Raw genomic sequence first — 24,426 nt, forward strand, 5'->3', positions numbered from 1 at the left:
GGCCCAAGTGGAAGCCACAGCTCTAGTAGAATGAGCTGTAATTCTTTCAGGAGGCTGCTGTCCAGCAGTCTCATAAGCTAAACGAATTATGCTACGAAGCCAAAAAGAAAGAGAGGTAGCGGAAGCTTTTTGACCTCTCCTCTGCCCAGAGTAAATGACAAACAGAGAAGACGTTTGTCGAAATTCCTTAGTTGCCTGTAAGTAAAATTTTAGAGCACGGACTACATCCAGGTTGTGCAGTAGACGTTCCTTCTTTGAAGAAGGATTTGGGCATAAAGAAGGAACAACAATCTCTTGATTGATATTCCTGTTAGTAACTACCTTAGGTAAGAACCCAGGTTTAGTACGCAGGACTACCTTATCCGAATGAAAAATCAAATAAGGAGAATCACAATGTAAGGCTGATAATTCAGAGACTCTTCGAGCCGAGGAAATAGCCATTAAAAATAGAACTTTCCAAGATAACAACTTTATATCAATGGAATGAAGGGGTTCAAACGGAACGCCCTGTAAAACATTAAGAACAAGGTTTAAACTCCATGGTGGAGCAACAGTTTTAAACACAGGCTTAATCCTGGTCAAAGCCTGACAAAAAGCCTGGACGTCAGGAACTTCTGATAGACGTTTGTGTAACAGAATGGACAGAGCTGAGATCTGTCCCTTTAATGAACTAGCAGATAAACCCTTTTCTAAACCTTCTTGTAGAAAAGACAATATCCTAGGAATCCTAACCTTACTCCAAGAGTAACCTTTGGATTCACACCAATATAGGTATTTACGCCATATCTTATGGTAAATCTTTCTGGTAACAGGTTTCCTAGCCTGTATTAAGGTATCAATTACTGACTCAGAAAACCCACGTCTTGATAAAATCAAGCGTTCAATTTCCAAGCAGTCAGCTTCAGAGAAGTTAGATTTTGATGTTTGAAGGGACCCTGTATCAGAAGGTCCTGTTTCAGAGGTAGAGACCAAGGTGGACAGGATGACATGTCCACCAGGTCTGCATACCAAGTCCTGCGTGGCCACGCAGGTGCTATTAGAATCACTGATGCTCTCTCTTGTTTGATTCTGGCAATCAATCGAGGAAGCAACGGGAAGGGTGGAAACACGTAAGCCATCCTGAAGTCCCAAGGTGCTGTCAGAGCATCTATCAGGACTGCTCCTGGATCCCTGGATCTGGACCCGTAACGAGGAAGCTTGGCGTTCTGTCGAGACGCCATGAGATCTATCTCTGGTTTGCCCCAACGTCGCAGTATTTGGGCAAAGACCTCCGGATGAAGTTCCCACTCCCCCGGATGAAAAGTCTGACGACTTAAGAAATCCGCCTCCCAGTTCTCCACTCCCGGGATGTGGATTGCTGACAGGTGGCAAGAGTGAGACTCTGCCCAGAGAATTATCTTTGATACTTCCATCATAGCTAGGGAGCTTCTTGTCCCTCCCTGATGGTTGATGTAAGCTACAGTCGTGATGTTGTCCGACTGAAACCTGATGAACCCCCGAGTTGTCAACTGGGCCAAGCCAGGAGGGCATTGAGAACTGCTCTCAATTCCAGAATGTTTATTGGCAGGAGACTCTCCTCCTGACTCCATTGTCCCTGAGCCTTCAGAGAATTCCAGACGGCACCCCAACCTAGAAGGCTGGCGTCTGTTGTTACAATTGTCCAGTCTGGTCTGCTGAATGGCATCCCCCTGGACAGATGTGGCCAAGAAAGCCACCATAGAAGAGAATTTCTGGTCTCTTGATCCAGATTCAGAGAAGGGGATAAGTCTGAGTAATCCCCATTCCACTGACTTAGCATGCACAGTTGCAGTGGTCTGAGGTGTAAGCGTGCAAAGGGTACTATGTCCATTGCCGCTACCATTAAGCCGATTACCTCCATGCATTGAGCCACTGACGGGTGTTGAATGGAATGTAGGGTGCGGCAAGCACTTTGAAGTCTTGTTAGCCTGTCCTCTGTCAGGTAAATCTTCATTTCTACAGAATCTATAAGAGTCCCCAGGAAGGGAACTCTTGTGAGTGGAACGAGTGAACTTTTCTTTTCGTTCACCTTCCATCCATGTGACCTTAGAAATGCCAGCACTAACTCTGTATGAGACTTGGCAGTTTGAAAGCTTGAAGCTTGTATCAGAATGTCGTCTAGGTATGGAGCTACCGAGATTCCCCGCGGTCTTAGTACCGCCAGAAGAGCACCCAGAACCTTTGTGAAGATTCTTGGAGCTGTAGCCAATCCGAATGGAAGAGCCACAAACTGGTAATGCCTGTCTAGGAAGGCAAACCTTAGGTACCGATAATGATCTTTGTGAATCGGTATGTGAAGGTAAGCATCTTTTAAATCTACAGTGGTCATGTACTGACCCTCTTGGATCATAGGTAAAATTTCTTAGGAATTTGTTTAGGATCTTTAAGTCCAGGATTGGTCTGAAAGTTCCCTCTTTTTTGGGAACCACAAACAGATTTGAGTAAAACCCCTGTCCCTGTTCCGATCGTGGAACTGGATGGATTACTCCCATTAACAAGAGCTCTTGTACGCAGCGTAGAAACGCCTCTTTCTTTGTCTGGATTGTTGACAATCTTGACAGATGAAATCTCTCTCTTGGAGGAGAGTATTTGAAGTCCAGAAGGTATCCCTGAGATATTATCTCTAGCGCCCAGGGATCCTGGACATCTCTTGCCCAAGCCTGGGCGAAGAGAGAAAGTCTGCCCCCCACTAGATCCGATCCCGGATCGGGGGCCCTCAATTCATGCTGTTTTAGGGGCAGCAGCAGGTTTCCTGGCCTGCTTGCCCTTGTTCCAGGACTGGTTAGGTTTCCAGCCTTGTCTGTAGCGAGCAACAGCTCCTTCCTGTTTTGGTGCAGAGGAAGTTGATGCTGCTCCTGCTTTGAAATTACGAAAGGAACGAAAATTAGACTGTCTAGCCTTAACTTTGGCTTTGTCCTGAGGCAGGGCATGGCCTTTACCTCCTGTAATGTCAGCGATAATCTCTTTTAACCCGGGCCCGAATAAGGTCTGCCCTTTGAAATGTATATTAAGCAATTTAGACTTAGAAGTAACATCAGCTGACCAGGATTTTAGCCACAGCGCCCTGCGTGCCTGAATGGCGAATCCTGAATTCTTCGCCGTAAGTTTAGTAAGATGTACTACGGCCTCCGAAATGAATGAATTAGCTAGTTTAAGGACTCTAAGCCTGTCCGTAATGTCGTCCAGAGTAGCTGAACCAATGTTCTCTTCCAGAGACTCAATCCAGAATGCCGCTGCAGCCGTGATCGGCGCAATGCATGCAAGGGGTTGCAATATAAAACCTTGTTGAACAAACATTTTCTTAAGGTAACCCTCTAACTTTTTATCCATTGGATCTGAAAAAGCACAGCTATCCTCCACCGGGATAGTGGTACGCTTAGCTAAGGTAGAAACTGCTCCCTCCACCTTAGGGACCGTTTGCCATAAGTCCCTTGTGGTGGCGTCTATTGGAAACATTTTTCTAAATATCGGAGGGGGTGAGAACGGCACACCGGGTCTATCCCACTCCTTAGTAACAATTTCAGTAAGTCTCTTAGGTATAGGAAAAACCTCAGTACTCGTCGGTACCGCAAAAACATAATTTATGCTTACCTGATAAATTCCTTTCTTCTGTTGTGTGATCAGTCCACGGGTCATCATTACTTCTGGGATATAACTCCTCCCCAACAGGAAATGCAAGAGGATTCACCCAGCAGAGCTGCATATAGCTCCTCCCCTCTACGTCACTCCCAGTCATTCGACCAAGAATCAACGAGAAAGGAGAAACCAAGGGTGAAGTGGTGACTGGAGTATAATTTAAAAGATATTTACCTGCCTTAAAAAACAGGGCGGGCCGTGGACTGATCACACAACAGAAGAAAGGAATTTATCAGGTAAGCATAAATTATGTTTTCTTCTGTTATGTGTGATCAGTCCACGGGTCATCATTACTTCTGGGATACCAATACCAAAGCAAAAGTACACGGATGACGGGAGGGATAGGCAGGCTCATTATACAGAAGGAACCACTGCCTGAAGAACCTTTCTCCCAAAAATAGCCTCCGAAGAAGCAAAAGTGTCAAATTTGTAAAATTTGGAAAAAGTATGAAGTGAAGACCAAGTTGCAGCCTTGCAAATCTGTTCAACAGAGGCCTCATTCTTAAAGGCCCAAGTGGAAGCCACAGCTCTAGTAGAATGAGCTGTAATTCTTTCAGGAGGCTGCTGTCCAGCAGTCTCATAGGCTAAACGAATTATGCTACGAAGTCAGAAGGAGAGAGAGATAGCCGAAGCCTTATGACCTCTCCTCTGACCAGAGTACACGACAAACAGGGAAGACGTTTGTCGAAAATCCTTAGTTGCCTGCAAGTAGAACTTGAGGGCACGAACTACATCCAGATTGTGTAGAAGACGTTCCTTCTTTGAAGAAGGATTCGGGCACAGGGAAGGAACCACGATCTCTTGATTGATGTTCCTGTTAGTGACTACCTTAGGTAAGAACCCAGGTTTAGTACGCAGAACTACCTTATCTGAATGAAAAATCAAATAAGGAGAATCACAATGTAAAGCTGATAACTCAGAGACTCTCCGAGCCGAAGAAATAGCCATTAAAAATAACACTTTCCAAGATAACAACTTTATATCAATGGAATGAAGGGGTTCAAACGGAACTCCTTGTAGAACGTTAAGAACAAGGTTTAAACTCCATGGCGGAGCAACAGTTTTAAACACAGGCTTGATTCTAGCTAAAGCCTGACAAAAGGCCTGGACGTCTGGATTTTCTGACAGACGCCTGTGCAACAAGATGGACAGAGCTGAGATCTGTCCCTTTAATGAACTAGCCGATAAACCCTTTTCTAAACCTTCTTGTAGAAAGGACAATATCCTAGGAATCCTAACCTTACTCCAGGAGTAACCTTTGGATTCGCACCAGTATAGGTATTTACGCCATATCTTATGGTAAATCCTTCTGGTAACAGGCTTCCTAGCCTGTATCAGGGTATCAATAACCGACTCTGAAAAACCACTTTTTGATAAAATCAAGCGTTCAATTTCAAAGCAGTCAGCTTCAGAGAAGTTAGATTTTGATGTTTGAATGGACCCTGTATCAGAAGGTCCTGTCTTAGAGGTAGAGACCAAGGCGGACAGGATGACATGTCCACTAGATCTGCATACCAAGTCCTGCGTGGCCATGCAGGCGCTATTAGAATCACTGATGCTCTCTCCTGTTTGATTTTGGCAATCAATCGAGGAAGCAGCGGGAAGGGTGGAAACACATAAGCCATCCCGAAGTTCCAAGGTGCTGTCAAAGCATCTATCAGAACCGCTCCCGGATCCCTGGATCTGGACCCGTAGCGAGGAAGTTTGGCGTTCTGGCGAGACGCCATGAGATCTATCTCTGGTTTGCCCCAACGTCGAAGTATTTGGGCAAAGACCTCCGGATGAAGTTCCCACTCCCCCGGATGAAAAGTCTGGCGACTCAAGAAATCCGCCTCCCAGTTCTCCACTCCCGGGATGTGGATTGCTGACAGGTGGCAAGAGTGAGACTCTGCCCAGCGAATTATCTTTGATACTTCCATCATTGCTAGGGAGCTTCTTGTCCCTCCTTGATGGTTGATGTAAGCTACAGTCGTGATGTTGTCCGACTGAAACCTGATGAACCCCCGAGTTTTTAACTGGGGCCAAGCCAGAAGGGCATTGAGAACTGCTCTCAATTCCAGAATGTTTATTGGTAGGAGACTTTCCTCCTGATTCCATTGTCCCTGAGCCTTCAGAGAATTCCAGACAGCGCCCCAACCTAGTAGGCTGGCGTCTGTTGTTACAATTGTCCAGTCCGGCCTGCTGAATGGCATCCCCCTGGACAGATGTGGCCGAGAAAGCCACCATAGAAGAGAGTTTCTGGTCTCTTGATCCAGATTCAGAGTAGGGGACAAGTCTGAGTAATCCCCATTCCACTGACTCAGCATGCACAATTGCAGCGGTCTGAGATGTAGACGTGCAAAGGGTACTATGTCCATTGCTGCTACCATTAAGCCGATCACCTCCATGCATTGAGCTACTGACGGGAGTTGAATGGAATGAAGGACACGGCATGCATTTAGAAGCTTTGTTAATCTGTCTTCTGTCAGATAAATCTTCATTTCTACAGAATCTATAAGAGTCCCCAAGAATGGAACTCTTGTGAGAGGAAAGAGAGAACTCTTCTTTTCGTTCACTTTCCATCCATGCGACCTTAGAAATGCCAGAACTAACTCTGTATGAGACTTGGCAGTTTGAAAGCTTGAAGCTTGTATCAGAATGTCGTCTAGGTACGGAGCTACCGAAATTCCTCGCGGTCTTAGTACCGCCAGAAGGGCACCCAGAACCTTTGTGAAGATTCTTGGAGCCGTAGCCAATCCGAATGGAAGAGCTACAAACTGGTAATGCCTGTCTAAGAAGGCAAACCTTAGATACCGGTAATGATCTTTGTGAATCGGTATGTGAAGGTAAGCATCCTTTAAATCCACTGTGGTCATGTACTGACCCTTTTGGATCATGGGTAAGATTGTCCGAATAGTTTCCATTTTGAACGATGGAACTCTTAGGAATTTGTTTAGGATCTTTAAATCCAAGATTGGCCTGAAAATTCCCTCTTTTTTGGGAACCACAAACAGGTTTGAGTAAAACCCTTGTCCTTGTTCCGACCGCGGAACCGGATGGATCACTCCCATTAATAACAGATCTTGTACACAGCGTAGAAACGCTTCTTTCTTTATCTGGTTTGTTGACAACCTTGACAGATGAAATCTCCCTCTTGGGGGAGAGAATTTGAAGTCTAGAAGGTATCCCTGAGATATGATCTCTAGCGCCCAGGGATCCTGAACATCTCTTGCCCAAGCCTGGGCGAAGAGAGAGAGTCTGCCCCCCACTAGATCCGGTCCCGGATCGGGGGCCCTCGATTCATGCTGTCTTAGGGGCAGCAGCAGGTTTCCTGGCCTGCTTGCCCTTGTTCCAGGACTGGTTAGGTTTCCAGCCTTGTCTGTAACGAGCAACGGCTCCTTCCTGTTTTGGTGCAGTGGAAGATGGTGCTGCTCCTGCTTTGAAATTCCGAAAGGGACGAAAATTAGACTGTCTAGCCTTAGCTTTGGCTTTGTCTTGAGGCAGGGCGTGGCCCTTACCTCCTGTAATGTCAGCGATAATTTCTTTCAAACCGGGCCCAAATAAAGTTTGCCCCTTGAAAGGTATATTAAGTAATTTGGACTTAGAAGTTACATCAGCTGACCAGGATTTTAGCCACAGCGCCCTACGTGCCTGAATGGCGAATCCTGAGTTCTTAGCCGTAAGTTTGGTTAAATGTACTACGGCCTCCGAAATGAATGAATTAGCTAGTTTAAGGACTCTAAGCCTGTCCGTAATGTCGTCCAGCGTAGCTGAACTAAGGTTCTCTTCCAGAGACTCCATCCAAAATGCTGCCGCAGCCGTAATCGGCGCGATGCATGCAAGGGGTTGCAATATAAAACCTTGTTGAACAAACATTTTCTTAAGGTAACCCTCTAATTTTTTATCCATTGGATCTGAAAAAGCACAGCTATCCTCCACCGGGATAGTGGTACGCTTAGCTAAAGTAGAAACTGCTCCCTCCACCTTAGGGACCGTTTGCCATAAGTCCCGTGTGGTGGCGTCTATTGGAAACATCTTTCTAAATATTGGAGGGGGTGAGAACGGCACACCGGGTCTATCCCACTCCTTAGTAACAATTTCAGTTAGTCTCTTAGGTATAGGAAAAACGTCAGTACTCGCCGGTACCGCAAAGTATTTATCCAACCTACACAATTTCTCTGGTATTGCAACAGTGTTACAATCATTAAGAGCCGCTAAAACCTCCCCTAGTAATACACGGAGGTTCTCCAATTTAAATTTAAAATTTGAAATATCTGAATCCAATCTGTTTGGATCAGAACCGTCACCCACAGAATGAAGCTCTCCGTCCTCATGCTCTGCAAGCTGTGACGCAGTATCAGACATGGCTCTAGTATTATCAGCGCACTCTGTTCTCACCCCAGAGTGATCACGCTTGCCCCTTAGTTCTGGTAATTTAGCCAAAACTTCAGTCATAACAGTAGCCATATCTTGTAATGTTATCTGTAATGGCCGCCCAGATGTACTAGGCGTCACAATATCACGCACCTCCCGGGCGGGAGATGCAGGTACTGACACGTGAGGCGAGTTAGTCGGCATAACTCTCCCCTCGCTGTTTGGTGAAATTTGTTCAATTTGTACAGATTGGCTTTTATTTAAAGTAGCATCAATACAGTTAGTACATAAATTTCTATTGGGCTCCACCTTGGCATTGGAACAAATGACACAGGTATCTTCCTCTGAATCAGACATGTTTAACACACTAGCAAATAAACTTGCAACTTGGTTACAATCTTATTTAAGAAAAACGTACTGTGCCTCAAAGAAGCACTAAACGATTAAATGACAGTTGAAATAATGAACTGAAAAAACTGTTATAGCATCAATCCTTGAAAACAACACAACTTTTAGCAAAGGTTTGTTCCCATTAGTAAAGTAACAATAATTAAATTTGAAACGTAAAAATTACAGAGCAACGTTTTTAATCACAGTCAATATATAAGTCTCACAGCTCTGCTGAGAGAATCTACCTCCCTTCAAAGAATTTTGAAGACCCCTGAGTTCTGTTTAGAGATGAACCGGATCATGCAGGAAATACAAGAGTAACTGACTGGAAATTTTTGATGCGTAGCAAAGAGCGCCAAAAACGGCCCCTCCCCCTCACACACAGCAGTGAGAGAGAAACGAAACTGTCACAATTAAAACAAGCAACTGCCAAGTGGAAAAATAATGCCCAAACATTTATTCACTCAGTACCTCAGAAAATGCAAACGATTCTACATTCCAGCAAAAACGTTTAACATAATAAATACCTATTAAAAGGTTTAATGTACTTTTTACAGAGTAATTCCAGTGAAGTACCATCCCCAGAATACTGAAGTGTAGAGTATACATACATGTCATTATAACGGTATGGCAGGATTTTCTCATCAATTCCATTCAGAAAATAAAAACTGCTACATACCTCAATGCAGATTCATCTGCCCGCTGTCCCCTGATCTGAAGCTTTTACCTCCCTCAGATGGCCGAGAAACAGCAATATGATCTTAACTACTCCGGTTAAAATCATAGTAAAAACTCTGGTAGATTCTTCTTCAAACTCTGCCAGAGAGGCAATAACACGCTCCGGTGCTATTGTAAAATAACAAACTTTTGATTGAAGTTATAAAAACTAAGTATAATCACCATAGTCCTCTCACACATCCTATCTAGTCGTTGGGTGCAAGAGAATGACTGGGAGTGACGTAGAGGGGAGGAGCTATATGCAGCTGTGCTGGGTGAATCCTCTTGCATTTCCTGTTGGGGAGGAGTTATATCCCAGAAGTAATGATGACCCGTGGACTGATCACACATAACAGAAGAAATATTTATCCAACCTACACATTTTCTCTGGTATTGCAACTGTGTTACAATCATTCAGAGCCGCTAACTACTCCCCTAGTAATACACGGAGGTTTTCCAGTTTAAATTTAAAATTTGAAATATCTGAATCCAGTCTGTTTGGATCAGAACCGTCACCCACAGAATGAAGTTCTCCGTCCTCATGTTCTGCCACCTGTGACGCAGTGTCTGACATGGCCCTAATATTATCAGCGCACTCTGTTCTCACCCCAGAGTGATCACGCTTACCTCTTAGTTCTGGTAATTTAGCCAAAACCTCAGTCATAACAGTAGCCATATCCTGTAATGTGATTTGTAATGGCCGCCCAGATGTACTCGGCGCTACAATATCACGCACCTCCCTCTGAGCGGGAGATGTAGGTACTGACACGTGAGGCGAGTTAGTCGGCATAACTCTCCCCTCGTTGTTTGGTGAAATTTGTTCAATTTGTACAGATTGACTTTTATTTAAAGTAGCATCAATACAGTTAGTACATAAATTTCTATTGGGCTCCACTTTGGCATTGCAACAAATGACACAGGTATCATTCTCTGAATCAGACATGTTTAACACACTAGCAAATAAACTTGCAACTTGGAAATACAATTCAATTAGAATAATATTAAAACGTACTGTGCCTTTAAGAAGCACAGAAGATCTATGACAGTTGAAAATTAATAAATTGAAACAGTTATAGCCTCAATCCTTGTAAACAACTTTAGCAAAGGTTTAATCCCATTAGCAAAGATAACAAATTCTGAAAGCAGGCAACAAATTACAGAATAAACGTTTTTTATCTCAGTCAAACTACAATTCTCACAGCTCTGCTGAGAGAAATTACCTCCCTCAAAATAAGTTTTGAAGACCCCTGAGCTCTGTAGAGATGAACCGGATCATGCAGGGAATACAATGAGTTGCTGACTGAAATATTTGATGCGTAGTAAAAGCGCCAAAAAACGGCCCCTCCCCCTCACACACAGCAGTGAGGGAGAACAGAAACTGTCAGAAAACAGATTAAGCAACTGCCAAGTGGAAAAATAGTGCCCAAACATTTATTCACTCAGAACCTCAGTAAATGAAAACGATTTTACATTCCAGCAAAAACGTTAAACATAATCTCTAGTTATTAAACAGCTTTATGTATTTCTTACAGTGTAATTCTAGTGAAGTACCATTCCCCAGAATACTGAAGTGTAAAGTATACATACATGACATTATATCGGTATGGCAGGATTTTCTCATCAATTCCATTATCAGAAAATAAAAACTGCTACATACCTCTATGCAGATTCATCTGCCCGCTGTCCCCTGATCTGAAGTTTACCTCTCCTCAGATGGCCGAGAAACAGCAATATGATCTTAACTACTCCGGCTAAAATCATAACAAAAACTCTGGTAGATTCTTCTTCAAACTCTGCCAGAGAGATAATAACACACTCCGGTGCTATTTTAAAATAACAAACTCTTGATTGAAGATAAAAACTAAGTATAATCACCATAGTCCTCTCACACATCCTATCTAGTCGTTGGGTGCAAGAGAATGACTGGGAGTGACGTAGAGGGGAGGAGCTATATGCAGCTCTGCTGGGTGAATCCTCTTGCACTTCCTGTTGGGGAGGAGTAATATCCCAGAAGTAATGATGACCCGTGGACTGATCACACTTAACAGAAGAAATACTGAGTTATAATTGCTGCTACAGCATCACAGTACATCAAGGTAATACCTAATCAATTAATATAAAGTGCTAGCAATAGATTTATTTTGGTGGTAAATTACATCTAAAAGAATAGCAGTTGTAAAGTAACTATGGTGAATGCATACCTGGTGCTGGAAATGATCATAGAGGTCCCTCCTCTCCTCCTGGGCACGAATCATGTCTAGAACCTTTCGGTTTTCAGGCAAGCAGGTGGGGCAATCCGAATCGCTCTCTGCATAGCTTTCAAAGCAGTGTTGGTGGAAAGAGTGTCCACATAAGAAGTGCACAGATGGCAGTTCCAGAGCACTGCTACAGATGCTACATTTGGTCTTCTGGAAGATCTTGGGGCTGTGTGAGGAAAATGATGAAATACAAGCAGTTCAATTGCCAATAAAAAATCATTGATTCAATCAGGGTAATATGGAATACAGCCAATCTAGCGGATATATAGACAACATGGATATATTTAGCTCTTTCTGGTCATTTCTAGCATCACAGCTTTACTTACACACAATCTTTCTCCTCCTCTTAGAATGTGTCTTAGTACCAAGACTGTGTTTGGCTATGACCACAGCTTTAGTGCTTAAATGTCGTATGTCACTAGACTTAGGATTTGTTAAACACACCTATACTTTATTTTACATAATTAACTGGATAATATTCCTAAACTTTGTAGTAATTGGTGCACATGTGACAAGAAGGTTATAAAAGCCTGTGCAGAAGCAATTTCCATTACAATCTTGCAATTATTTGCTTAAAATCTTAATAAAAATGTAAAGAAAAATGAAAAAACAAAAACAAAACAAGCAGTTCAAATTTAAAGCAGAATTTCTGAACCATAATTCTAAAATTCTTGTAAAATATCCCATTAACAAGGACTCACCTACCCCAGTGTTTAAACAACTCCATCTATCTCAGTCCTTTGTTCACACACTGGGAGCTTGCTATCTGCCCTAATCGTCTTTGCTAACCTTGTGCGGAGCTCTTGTATCTCCTGTCGGATGCGAGCCGTCTCCTCTCTGTAGTGTTGCACCTTCTGCTCATCCTCCTCTGCCTGCTGGCTCAGTTTCTGCATCTTGCTGATGAGGTATTCTCGAATCACTGATAGTGTAGCAGTTGAGTTATGAGCCAAAGTCTGGACAACTAGAATAGAAGAAGTTCATTTTAAAATAGTGTATAATATCACTCACTTTAAAATGATGGGTAAAAGAAATACTGTGTTACTTATACACAATATAGGCTGCAATTCTAGTCAAGCCAATACAGTTGCATACTTTCTAGACCATACATCGTTAAATAAAATGTAACCACCTCAATCTACTGCTCTTTTTTAATTAAACTAGTGTGTGTGATTTTTTTTTTTATATGGAAGCTTTTGTCTTATTTCCTTTGCATGTTGCAAATTTGAGAGAGCTGTAAGCAAGCTATTGCACATATCAACAATCACTGTGCAGCATGTAGGGAGTTCAGAGTTCTGATTTTCATGGAGTGTACTCCAGCCTCCATGGGGCAATGGAAAAACTACAGTTTGCATAGCTGAATTAAATGAAAAAGTAGGTAAAATAAGTAAAAGTACATTGCAATTGCTATTTAAATATTTTATTATGGGGAATCTGTATCAGTTAAAGGCAATATGCGTCTACGACACAGCTATTATGTGTAGATCTCCTGGAACCATAAAGCTCTCACTTTAATATGGAATGTGGTCAAAGAAAAAGGATTTATCAGGTGCATCATTTAAAATTGCACAGGCACTTTGCACAACTTCTTAATATAATGTGAAATGAATGAGTCTAACCAAGCAGTGGGGGCATGAGATTCCTGCTCTCGATGTGCCCCAGAACAGTGGCAATATGCTCTTTACAGTCCTCCTCTCTGCGTGCGAAGTAACTGAGCGCTTGCTCCCACAGGCAGCCTTCTTGCTCCCCAAATCGCTCACAGGCTTCTATCACCTTCTGATACTGATCATTTTGCATATGGTAGTGCATGATCTGCTGAAAACTGGGAAACAAAAAGGAACAGCAAAGAAGAGGAGGAGAGGGTGGGACAATGTGAAGGTTACTAATAAAAAGAGTGAGATCAGGGGCAATAAAAACCTACCCAGATAACACAGACCAGGGGCGTATTTAGGTTTTGTGCTGCCCTAGGCACTCAAAATTCTGCTGCCCCCCCCCCCACCAGGTTTAAGGCCTTTTTTAGACATAATATTTTTGGGCAGGGTGTAAAAAATTTAAAAAAAACAATTTATGCTTACCTGATAAATTTATTTCTCTTGTAGTGTGTTCAGTCCACGGGTCATCCATTACTTATGGGATATATTCTCCTCCCCAACAGGAAGTTGCAAGAGGATCACCCAAGCAGAGCTGCTACATAGCTCCTCCCCTTACATGTCATATCCAGTCATTCGACCGAAAAAAGACGAGAAAGGAGAAACTATAGGGTGCAGTGGTGACTGGAGTTATAATTTAAAATTTAGAACCTGCCTCAAATAGACAGGGCGGGCCGTGGACTGAACACACTACAAGAGAAATAAATTTATCAGGTAAGCATAAATTATGTTTTCTCTTGTTAAGTGTGTTCAGTCCACGGGTCATCCATTAGCTTATGGGATACCAATACCAAAGCTAAAGTACACGGATGATGGGAGGGACAAGGCAGGAACATTAAACAGAAGGAACCACTGCCTGTAGAACCTTTCTCCCAAAAACAGCCTCCGAAGAAGCAAAAGTGTCAAATTTGTAAAATTTGGAAAAAGTATGAAGTGAAGACCAAGTTGCAGCCTTGCAAATCTGTTCAACAGAGGCCTCATTCTTAAAGGCCCAGGTGGAAGCCACAGCTCTAGTGGAATGAGCTGTAATTCTTTCAGGAGGCTGCTGTCCAGCAGTCTCATAGGCTAAGCGTATTATGCTACGAAGCCAAAAAGAGAGAGAGGTAGCCGAAGCCTTTTGACCTCTCCTCTGTCCAGAGTAAACGACAAACAGAGAAGAAGTTTGTCGAAAATCTTTAGTTGCCTGTAAGTAGAACTTCAGAGCACGGACCACGTCTAGATTATGCAAAAGACGTTCCTTCTTTGAAGAAGGATTAGGACATAAGGATGGAACAACAATCTCTTGATTGATATTCTTGTTAGAAACAACCTTAGGTAAAAACCCAGGTTTAGTACGCAGGACTACCTTGTCTGAATGAAAGATCAGATAAGGAGAATCACAATGTAAGGCAGATAACTCAGAGACTCTTCGAGCCGAGGAAATAGCCATCAAAAACAGAACTTTCCAAGATAAAAGCTTAATATCAATGGAATGAAGGGGTTCAAACGGAACACCCTGGAGAACTTTAAGAACCAAGTTTAAGCTCCACGGAGGAGCAACAGCTTTAAACACAGGCTTAATCCTAGCCAAAGCCTGACAAAAAGCCTGGACGTCTGGATTCTCTGCCAGACGCTTGTGTAAAAGAATAGACAGAGCAGAAATCTGTCCCTTTAGTGAACTAGCGGATAAGCCCTTTTTTAAACCCTCTTGTAGAAAAGACAATATCCTAGGAATCCTAACCTTACTCCATGAGTAACTCTTGGATTCACACCAATATAAATATTTACGCCATATCTTGTGGTAAATTTTTCTGGTAACAGGTTTCCAAGCCTGTATTAATGTATCAATAACCGAATCCGAAAACCCACGCTTTGATAGAATCAAGCATTCAATTTCCAAGCAGTCAGCCTCAGAGAAATTAGGTTTGGATGGTTGAAAGGACCCTGAATTAGAAGGTCCTGCCTCAGGGGTAGAGACCATGGTGGACAGGACGACATGTCCACTAGGTCTGCATACCAGGTCCTGCGTGGCCACGCAGGCGCTATCAGAATCACCGATGCTCTCTCCTGTTTGATCCTGGCAATCAGACGAGGAAGCAACGGAAAAGGTGGAAACACATAAGCTATGTTGAAAACCCAAGGGGCTGCTAGTGCATCTACCAGCACCGCTCCCGGGTCCCTGGACCTGGATCCGTAACAAGGAAGCTTGGCGTTCTGGCGAGATACCATGAGATCCAGATCCGGTTTGCCCCAACGAAGAATCAGTTGGGCAAATACCTCCGGGTGAAGTTCCCACTCCCCCGGATGAAAAGTCTGGCGACTTAAAAAATCCGCCTCCCAGTTCTCCACGCCTGGGATGTAGATCGCTAACAGGTGGCAAGAGTGAGACTCTGCCCAGCAAATTATCTTCGAGACTTCCAACATCGCTAGGGAACTCCTGGTTCCCCCTTGATGATTGATGTAAGCCACAGTCGTGATGTTGTCCGACTGAAATCTGATGAACCTCAGTGTTACCAACTGAGGCCAAGCTAGAAGAGCATTGAATATTGCCCTTAATTCTAGAATGTTTATTGGGAGGAGTTTCTCCTCCTGAGTCCACGATCCCTGAGCCTTCAGGGAGTTCCAGACTGCTCCCCAGCCTAGTAGGCTGGCATCTGTCGTCACAATCGTCCAATCTGGTCTGCGAAAGGACATTCCTTTGGACAGATGAACCCGTGATAACCACCAGAGAAGAGAATCTCTGGTCTCCTGGTCCAGATTTAGCAAAGGGGACAGATCTGAGTAATCCCCGTTCCATTGACTTAGCATGCATAGTTGCAGCGGTCTGAGATGTAGGCGCGCAAATGGCACTATGTCCATCGCCGCGACCATTAAGCCGATCACTTCCATGCACTGAGCTACCGATGGGCTTGGAATGGAGTGAAGGACACGGCAAGCATTGAGAAGTTTTGATAGCCTGGACTCCGTCAGGTAAATCTTCATCTCTACAGAATCTGTAAGAGTCCCTAGAAAAGGGACCCTTGTGAGTGGTAACAGAGAACTCTTTTCCACGTTCACTTTCCACCTATGCGACCTCAGAAATGCTAGAACTATCTCTGTATGAGACTTTGCATTTTGAAAACTTGACGCTTGAATCAGAATGTCGTCTAGGTACGGAGCCACCGCTATGCCTCGTGGTCTTAGTACCGCCAGAAGAGAGCCCAGAACCTTTGTAAAAATTCTCGGGGCCGTAGCCAACCCGAAGGGAAGCGCTACAAACTGGTAATGCCTGTCTAGAAAGGCAAACCTTAGGTACCGATAATGATCTTTGTGAATCGGTATGTGAAGGTAGGCATCCTTTAAATCCACTGTGGTCATATATTGACCCTCTTGGATCATGGGTAGGATGGTTCGAATGGTTTCCATCTTGAACGATGGAACCCTTAGGAATTTGTTTAAGATTTTTAAATCTAAGATTGGTCTGAAGGTTCCCTCTTTCTTGGGAACCACAAACAGATTTGAATAAAACCCTTGCCCCTGTTCCGTCCGCGGAACTGGGTGGATCACTCCCATCACTAAGAGGTCTTGTACACATTGTAGAAATGCCTCTTTCTTTACTAGGTTTGTTGATAACCTTGACAGATGAAACCTCCCTTGTGGAGGAGAAGTCTTGAAATCCAGAAGGTATCCCTGAGATATAATCTCCAGCGTCCAGGGATCCTGTACATCTCTTGCCCAAGCCTGGGCGAAGAGAGAGAGTCTGCCCCCCACTAGATCCGTCTCCGGAAAGGGGGCCCTGACTTCATGCTGTCTTAGCGGCGGAAGTAGGCTTTCTGGCCTGCTTGCCCTTGTTCCATGACTGGTTGCTTTTCCAACCCTGTCTGTAACGAGCAGTAGTTCCTTCCTGTTTTGGAGCGGAGGAAGTTGATGCTGCTCCTGCCTTGAAATTACGAAAGGCACGAAAATTAGACTGTTTGGCCTTCGATTTGGCCCTGTCCTGAGGAAGGGTGTGGCCCTTACCTCCAGTAATGTCAGCAATAATTTCCTTCAAGCCGGGCCCGAATAATGTCTGCCCTTTGAAAGGAATGTTTAGCAATTTAGACTTAGAAGTTACATCTGCTGACCAGGATTTAAGCCAAAGCGCTCTGCGCGCCTGTATGGCGAATCCGGAATTTTTAGCCGTAAGTTTGGTTAAATGCACTACGGCATCCGAAACAAACGCATTAGCCAGCTTAAGGGTTCTAATCTTGCTCAGAGACTCATCCAATGGTGCTGTGCGAATCACCTCTTCCAGAGACTCAAACCAGAATGCCGCTGCAGCAGTGACAGGCGCAATGCATGCAAGAGGCTGTAATATAAAACCTTGTTGAATAAACATTTTCTTAAGATAACCCTCTAATTTTTTATCCATTGGATCTGAGAAAGCACAGCTATCCTCCACCGGGATAGTGGTACGCTTGGCTAAAGTAGAAACTGCTCCCTCCACCTTAGGGACCGTCTGCCATAAGTCTCTTGTGGTGGCGTCTATAGGGAACATTTTTCTAAATATCGGAGGAGGGGAAAAAGGCACACCGGGTCTATCCCACTCCTTACTAATAATCTCTGTAAGCCTCTTTGGTATAGGAAAAACGTCAGTACACACCGGCACCGCGTAGTATTTATCCAGCCTACATAATTTCTCTGGGATTGCCACCGTGTCACAATCATTCAGAGCCGCTAACACCTCCCCTAGCAACACGCGGAGGTTCTCAAGCTTAAATTTAAAATTTGAAATTTCTGAATCCGGTCTCCCCGAATCAGAACCGTCACCCACAGAATGAAGCTCTCCGTCCTCATGTTCTGCAAATTGTGACGCAGTATCAGACATGGCTCTCGTGTCATCGGCGCGCTCTGTCCTTAACCCAGAGCTGTCGCGCTTGCCTCTTAACTCTGGCATATTGTATAACACTTCTTTCATAACATTAGCCATATCATGTAAAGTGATTTGTAAGGGCCTTGATGTACTTGGTGCCTCAATCTCACGCACCTCCCGAGCGGGAGACGAAGGTACTGACACGTGAGGAGAGTTAGACGGCATAACTGTCCCCTCGTTGTCTGGTGATAATTTTTTAAGCGGTACAGATTGATTTTTCAAAGTAACATCAATACAATTGGTACACATATTTCTATTGGGCTCCACAACGGCTTTTAAACATAATGAACAAGCAGATTCCTCTGTATCAGACATGTTTAAACAGACTAGCAATGAAACTAGCAAGCTTGGAAAATACTTTCAATAAGTTTGCAAGCAATATAAAAAACGCTGCAGCGCTTTTTTTTAAAAACACAGTTCAGTAACTAAAGAATAATTCAGTTATAGTCAACAATTCTTTAAATGTATTAATTAGCAGAGGATTGCACCCATTAGCAACCGGATGATTAACCCCTCAGTACCCAAAAAAAAAAACGGATATCAAATTAATATAAAACGTTTTTATCACAGTCTAACACACTGTCACAGGTCTGCTGTGACTGATTACCTCCCTCAAAAAACGAATTTTGAAGACCCCTGAGTTCTCTAGAGACGTCCTGGATCAAGGAGGAAGAAGCAGGAAGACTGTGCTAGAATTTTAACTGCGCAACAAGGCGCTAAAAAGAGGCCCCTCCCGCTCATTTACAACAGTGGGAGACCTGATATAACGGTTTCTATGTAGAAATATACGTTAGCCATGTGGAAAAAAATTCATGCCCAAAGGATTTATCACCAAGTACCTCACAAAACGAATAACATGCCAGTAAACGTTTTGAAAATAAACTTCTTTAAATGTCATGCAAAGTTATTACTAAGCCTGCAACCAGTCGCTACCACTGCAGATAAGGCTTAAGCATTATTTCAGTATTAACAGTATTTTCACAGTCAAATTCTAGTCCCTAGAAAATAACTCTATTGTGCATACATTTATCAGCCTGATACCAGTCACTACTACTGCATTTAAGGCTGTACTTACATCATACGGGTGACAGCAGTATTTTCTTAGTCAATTCCATTCCCAGAAAATATTGTACTGCACATACCTCATTTGCGGTGGACCCTGCATGCTATTCCCATGTTCTGAAGTTACCCCACTCCCCAGAATGTCGAGAATAGCCAGTGGATCTTAGTTACGCCTGGTAAGATCATAGAAAACGCAGGCAGTTTCTTCTTCCAAATACTGCCTGAGATAGAAAAAAACAGCACACTCCGGTGCCATTTAAAATAACAAACTTTTGATTGAAGAATAATTAAGTAAAAACTCCAACTCCTCCAGCGACCTCCTTCTTTGTTGAGGGTTGCAAGAGAATGACTAGATATGACATGTGAGGGGAGGAGCTATGTAGCAGCTCTGCTTGGGTGATCCTCTTGCAACTTCCTGTTGGGGAGGAGAATATATCCCATAAGTAATGGATGACCCGTGGACTGAACACACTTAACAAGAGAAATAATGTCTTTTTAAGTAGATGTTCACTAGGGCTTGCATTCACTCTGGTTACATACATACATACATACATACACATATATATATATATATATATATATATATATATATATATATATATATATATATATGTATAACATAATTTATGCTTACCTGATAAATTCCTTTCTCCTGTAGTGTAGTCAGTCCACGGGTCATCCATTACTTATGGGATATTAACTCCTCCCTAACAGGAAGTGCAAGAGGATCACCCAAGCAGAGCTGCTATATAGCTCCTCCCCTCTACGTCACACCCAGTCATTCGACCGAAAACCAAACGAGAAAGGAGAAACTATAGGGTGCAGTGGTGACTGGAGTATAATTTAAAATTTAGACCTGCCATAAAAAACAGAGCGGGCCGTGGACTGACTACACTACAGGAGAAAGGAATTTATCAGGTAAGCATAAATTATGCTTTCTCCTGTTAAGTGTAGTCAGTCCACGGGTCATCCATTACTTATGGGATACCAATACCAAAGCTAAAGTACACGGATGACGGGAGGGACAGGCAGGATCTTTACACGGAAGGAACCACTGCCTGAAGAACCTTTCTCCCAAAAACAGCCTCAGAAGAAGCAAAAGTGTCAAATTTGTAAAATTTGGAAAAAGTATGAAGAGAAGACCAAGTTGCAGCCTTGCAAATCTGTTCAACAGAGGCCTCATTCTTAAAGGCCCACGTGGAAGCCACAGCTCTCGTAGAATGAGCTGTAATTCTTTCAGGAGGCTGCTGTCCAGCAGTCTCATAGGCTAAACGTATTATGCTACGAAGCCAAAAAGAGAGAGAGGTAGCAGATGCTTTTTGACCTCTCCTCTGTCCAGAATAAACGACAAACAGGGAAGAAGTTTGGCGAAAATCTTTAGTTGCCTGTAAATAAAATTTCAGGGCACGGACTACGTCTAGATTGTGCAGAAGTCGTTCCTTCTTTGAAGAAGGGTTAGGGCACAATGATGGAACAACAATCTCTTGATTGATATTCTTGTTAGTGACTACCTTAGGTAAGAACCCAGGTTTAGTACGCAGAACTACCTTGTCTGAATGAAAAATCAGATAAGGAGAATCACAATGTAAAGCCGATAACTCAGAGACTCTACGAGCCGAGGAAATAGCCATTAAAAACAGAACTTTCCAAGATAATAGCTTGATATCAATGGAATGAAGGGGTTCAAACGGAACACCCTGTAAAACGTTAAGAACTAAGTTTAAGCTCCACGGTGGAGCAACAGTCTTAAACACAGGCTTAATCCTGGCCAAAGCCTGACAAAAAGCCTGAACGTCTGGAACTTCTGACAGACGTTTGTGTAAAAGGATGGACAGAGCTGAGATCTGTCCTTTTAAAGAACTTGCAGATAAACCCTTTTCTAAACCTTCTTGTAGAAAAGACAATATCCTAGGAATCCTAACCTTACTCCATGAGTAACTCTTGGATTCGCACCAGTGTAAATATTTACGCCATATCTTATGGTAAATTTTCCTGGTAACAGGTTTCCTAGCCTGTATTAAGGTATCAATTACTGACTCCGAAAATCCACGCTTTGATAAAATCAAGCGTTCAATCTCCATGCAGTCAGCTTCAGAGAAATTAGATTTTGGTGTTTGAAAGGACCCTGAATTAGAAGGTCCTGTCTCAGAGGCAGCGACCAAGGTGGACAGGATGACATGTCCACTAGATCTGCATACCAGGTCCTGCGTGGCCACGCAGGCGCTATTAGAATCACCGATGCTCTCTCCTGTTTGATCCTGGCAATCAATCGAGGAAGCATCGGGAAGGGTGGAAACACATAAGCCATCTTGAAGGTCCAAGGTGCTGTCAGAGCATCTATCAGGACCGCTCCCGGGTTCCTGGATCTGGACCCGTAACAAGGAAGCTTGGCGTTCTGGCGAGACGCCATGAGATCCATATCTGGTTTGCCCCAACGTCGAAGTATTTGGGCAAAGACCTCCGGATGAAGTTCCCACTCCCCCGGATGAAAAGTCTGGCGACTTAGGAAATCCGCCTCCCAGTTCTCCACGCCTGGGATGTGGATCGCTGACAGGTGGCAAGAGTGAGACTCTGCCCAGCGAATTATCTTTGAAACTTCCATCATCGCTAGGGAACTCTTTGTCCCTCCCTGATGGTTGATGTAAGCCACAGTCGTGATGTTGTACGACTGAAACCTGATGAACCTCAGAGTTGCTAACTGAGGCCAAGCCAGAAGGGCATTGAGAACTGCTCTCAATTACAGAATGTTTATTGGAAGAAGACTCTCCTCCTGAGTCCATGATCCCTGAGCCTTCAGGGAATTCCAGACAGCGCCCCAACCTAATAGGCTGGCGTCTGTTGTTACAATTGTCCAGTCTGGCCTGCTGAAGGGCATCCCTCTGGACAGATGTGGCCGAGAAAGCCACCATAGAAGAGAATCTCTGGTCTCTTGATCCAGATTCAGCATAGGGGACAAATCTGAGTAATCCCCATTCCACTGACTTAGCATGCACAATTGCAGCGGTCTGAGATGTAGCCGTGCAAAGGGTACTATGTCCATTTCCGCTACCATTAAGCCGATTACCTCCATGCATTGAGCCACTGACGGGTGTGGAATGGAATGAAGGATCCGGCAAGCATTTAGAAGTTTTGTTAACCTGTCCTCTGTCAGGTAAATCTTCATTTCTACAGAATCTATGAGAGTCCCTAAGAAGGGAACTCTTGTGAGTGGCAATAGAGAACTCTTTTCTTCGTTCACTTTCCACCCATGTGACCTTAGAAATGCCAGTACTAACTCTGTATGAGACTTGGCAGTTTGGAAACTTGACGCTTGTATCAGAATGTCGTCTAGGTACGGAGCTACCGATATTCCTCGCGGTCTTAGTACCGCCAGAAGAGAACCCAGAACCTTTGTAAAGATTCTTGGAGCCGTAGCTAACCCGAAGGGAAGAGCTACAAACTGGTAATGCCTGTCTAGGAAGGCAAACCTTAGATACCGGTAATGATCCTTGTGAATCGGTATGTGAAGGTAGGCATCCTTTAAATCCACTGTGGTCATGTACTGACCCCTTTGGATCATGGGTAAGATTGTCCGAATAACATAATTTATGTAAGAACTTACCTGATAAATTCATTTCTTTCATATTAGCAAGAGTCCATGAGCTAGTGACGTATGGGATATACATTCCTACCAGGAGGGGCAAAGTTTCCCAAACCTCAAAATGCCTATAAATACACCCCTCACCACACCCACAATTCAGTTTAACGAATAGCCAAGAAGTGGGGTGATAAAAAAGTGCGAAAGCATATAAAATAAGGAATTGGAATAATTGTGCTTTATACAAAAATCATAACCACCACAAAAAAGGGTGGGCCTCATGGACTCTTGCTAATATGAAAGAAATGAATTTATCAGGTAAGTTCTTACATAAATTATGTTTTCTTTCATGTAATTAGCAAGAGTCCATGAGCTAGTGACGTATGGGATAATGATTACCCAAGATGTGGATCTTTCCACGCAAGAGTCACTAGAGAGGGAGGGATAAAATAAAGACAGCCAATTCCTGCTGAAAATAATCCACACCCAAAATAAAGTTTAATGAAAAACATAAGCAGAAGATTCAAACTGAAACCGCTGCCTGAAGTACTTTTCTACCAAAAACTGCTTCAGAAGAAGAAAATACATCAAAATGGTAGAATTTAGTAAAAGTATGCAAAGAGGACCAAGTTGCTGCTTTGCAAATCTGATCAATCGAAGCTTCATTCCTAAACGCCCAGGAAGTAGAAACTGACCTAGTAGAATGAGCTGTAATCCTTTGAGGCGGAGTTTTACCCGACTCAACATAGGCAAGATGAATTAAAGATTTCAACCAAGATGCCAAAGAAATGGCAGAAGCTTTCTGGCCTTTTCTAGAACCGGAAAAGATAACAAATAAACTAGAAGTCTTTCGGAAAGACTTAGTAGCTTCAACATAATATTTCAAAGCTCTAACAACATCCAAAGAATGTAACTATTTCTCCTTAGAATTCTTAGGATTAGGACATAATGAAGGAACCACAATTTCTCTACTAATGTTGTTGGAATTCACAACTTTAGGTAAAAATTCAAAAGAAGTTCGCAACACTGCCTTATCCTGATGAAAAATCAGAAAAGGAGACTCACAAGAAAGAGCAGATAATTCAGAAACTCTTCTGGCAGAAGAGATTGCCAAAAGGAACAAAACTTTCCAAGAAAGTAATTTAATGTCCAATGAATGCATAGGTTCAAACGGAGGAGCTTGAAGAGCCCCTAGAACCAAATTCAAACTCCAAGGAGGAGAAATTGACTTAATGACAGGTTTTTTACGAACCAAAGCTTGTACAAAACAATGAATATCAGGAAGATTAGCAATCTTTCTGTGAAAAAGAACAGAAAGAGCAGAGATTTGTCCTTTCAAGGAACTTGCGGACAAACCTTTATCTAAACCATCCTGAAGAAACTGTAAAATTCTTGGAATTCTAAAAGAATGCCAAGAAAAATGATGAGAAAGACACCAAGAAATATAAGTCTTCCAGACTCTATAATATATCTCTCTGGATACAGATTTACGAGCCTGTAACATAGTATTAATCACAGAGTCAGAGAAACCTCTTTGACTAAGAATCAAGCGTTCAATCTCCATACCTTTAAATTTAAGGATTTGAGATCCTGATGGAAAAAAGGACCTTGCGACAGAAGGTCTGGTCGTAGCGGAAGAGTCCACGGATGGCAAGAGGCCATCCGGACAAGATCCGCATACCAAAACCTGTGAGGCCATGCCGGAGCTACCAGCAGAACAAACGAGCATTCCTTCAGAATCTTGGAGATTACTCTTGGAAGAAGAACTAGAGGCGGAAAGATATAGGCAGGATGATACTTCCAAGGAAGTGATAATGCATCCACTGCTTCCGCCTGAGGATCCCGGGATCTGGACAGATACCTGGGAAGTTTCTTGTTTAGATGAGACGCCATCAGATC

General features: G+C 43.3%; 1 protein-coding gene across 1 annotated transcript in view; it reads right to left on the reverse strand.

The window, feature by feature from the left end:
* Positions 1 to 24,426, reverse strand: part of VPS11 (VPS11 core subunit of CORVET and HOPS complexes) — a 126,981-nt gene that overhangs the window by 12,888 nt on the left and 89,667 nt on the right. Inside the window, exons 13-15 of the mRNA XM_053691297.1 lie at positions 12,989 to 13,191; positions 12,162 to 12,333; positions 11,316 to 11,538 (exon numbers count right to left, since the gene is read on the reverse strand). Coding sequence (XP_053547272.1) covers positions 11,316 to 11,538; positions 12,162 to 12,333; positions 12,989 to 13,191 — 598 coding nt within the window. The remainder of the gene's footprint in view (positions 1 to 11,315; positions 11,539 to 12,161; positions 12,334 to 12,988; positions 13,192 to 24,426) is intronic.

The sequence above is a fragment of the Bombina bombina genome, chromosome 8 (assembly GCF_027579735.1).
Source record: "Bombina bombina isolate aBomBom1 chromosome 8, aBomBom1.pri, whole genome shotgun sequence".
Lineage (NCBI taxonomy): Eukaryota > Metazoa > Chordata > Amphibia > Anura > Bombinatoridae > Bombina > Bombina bombina.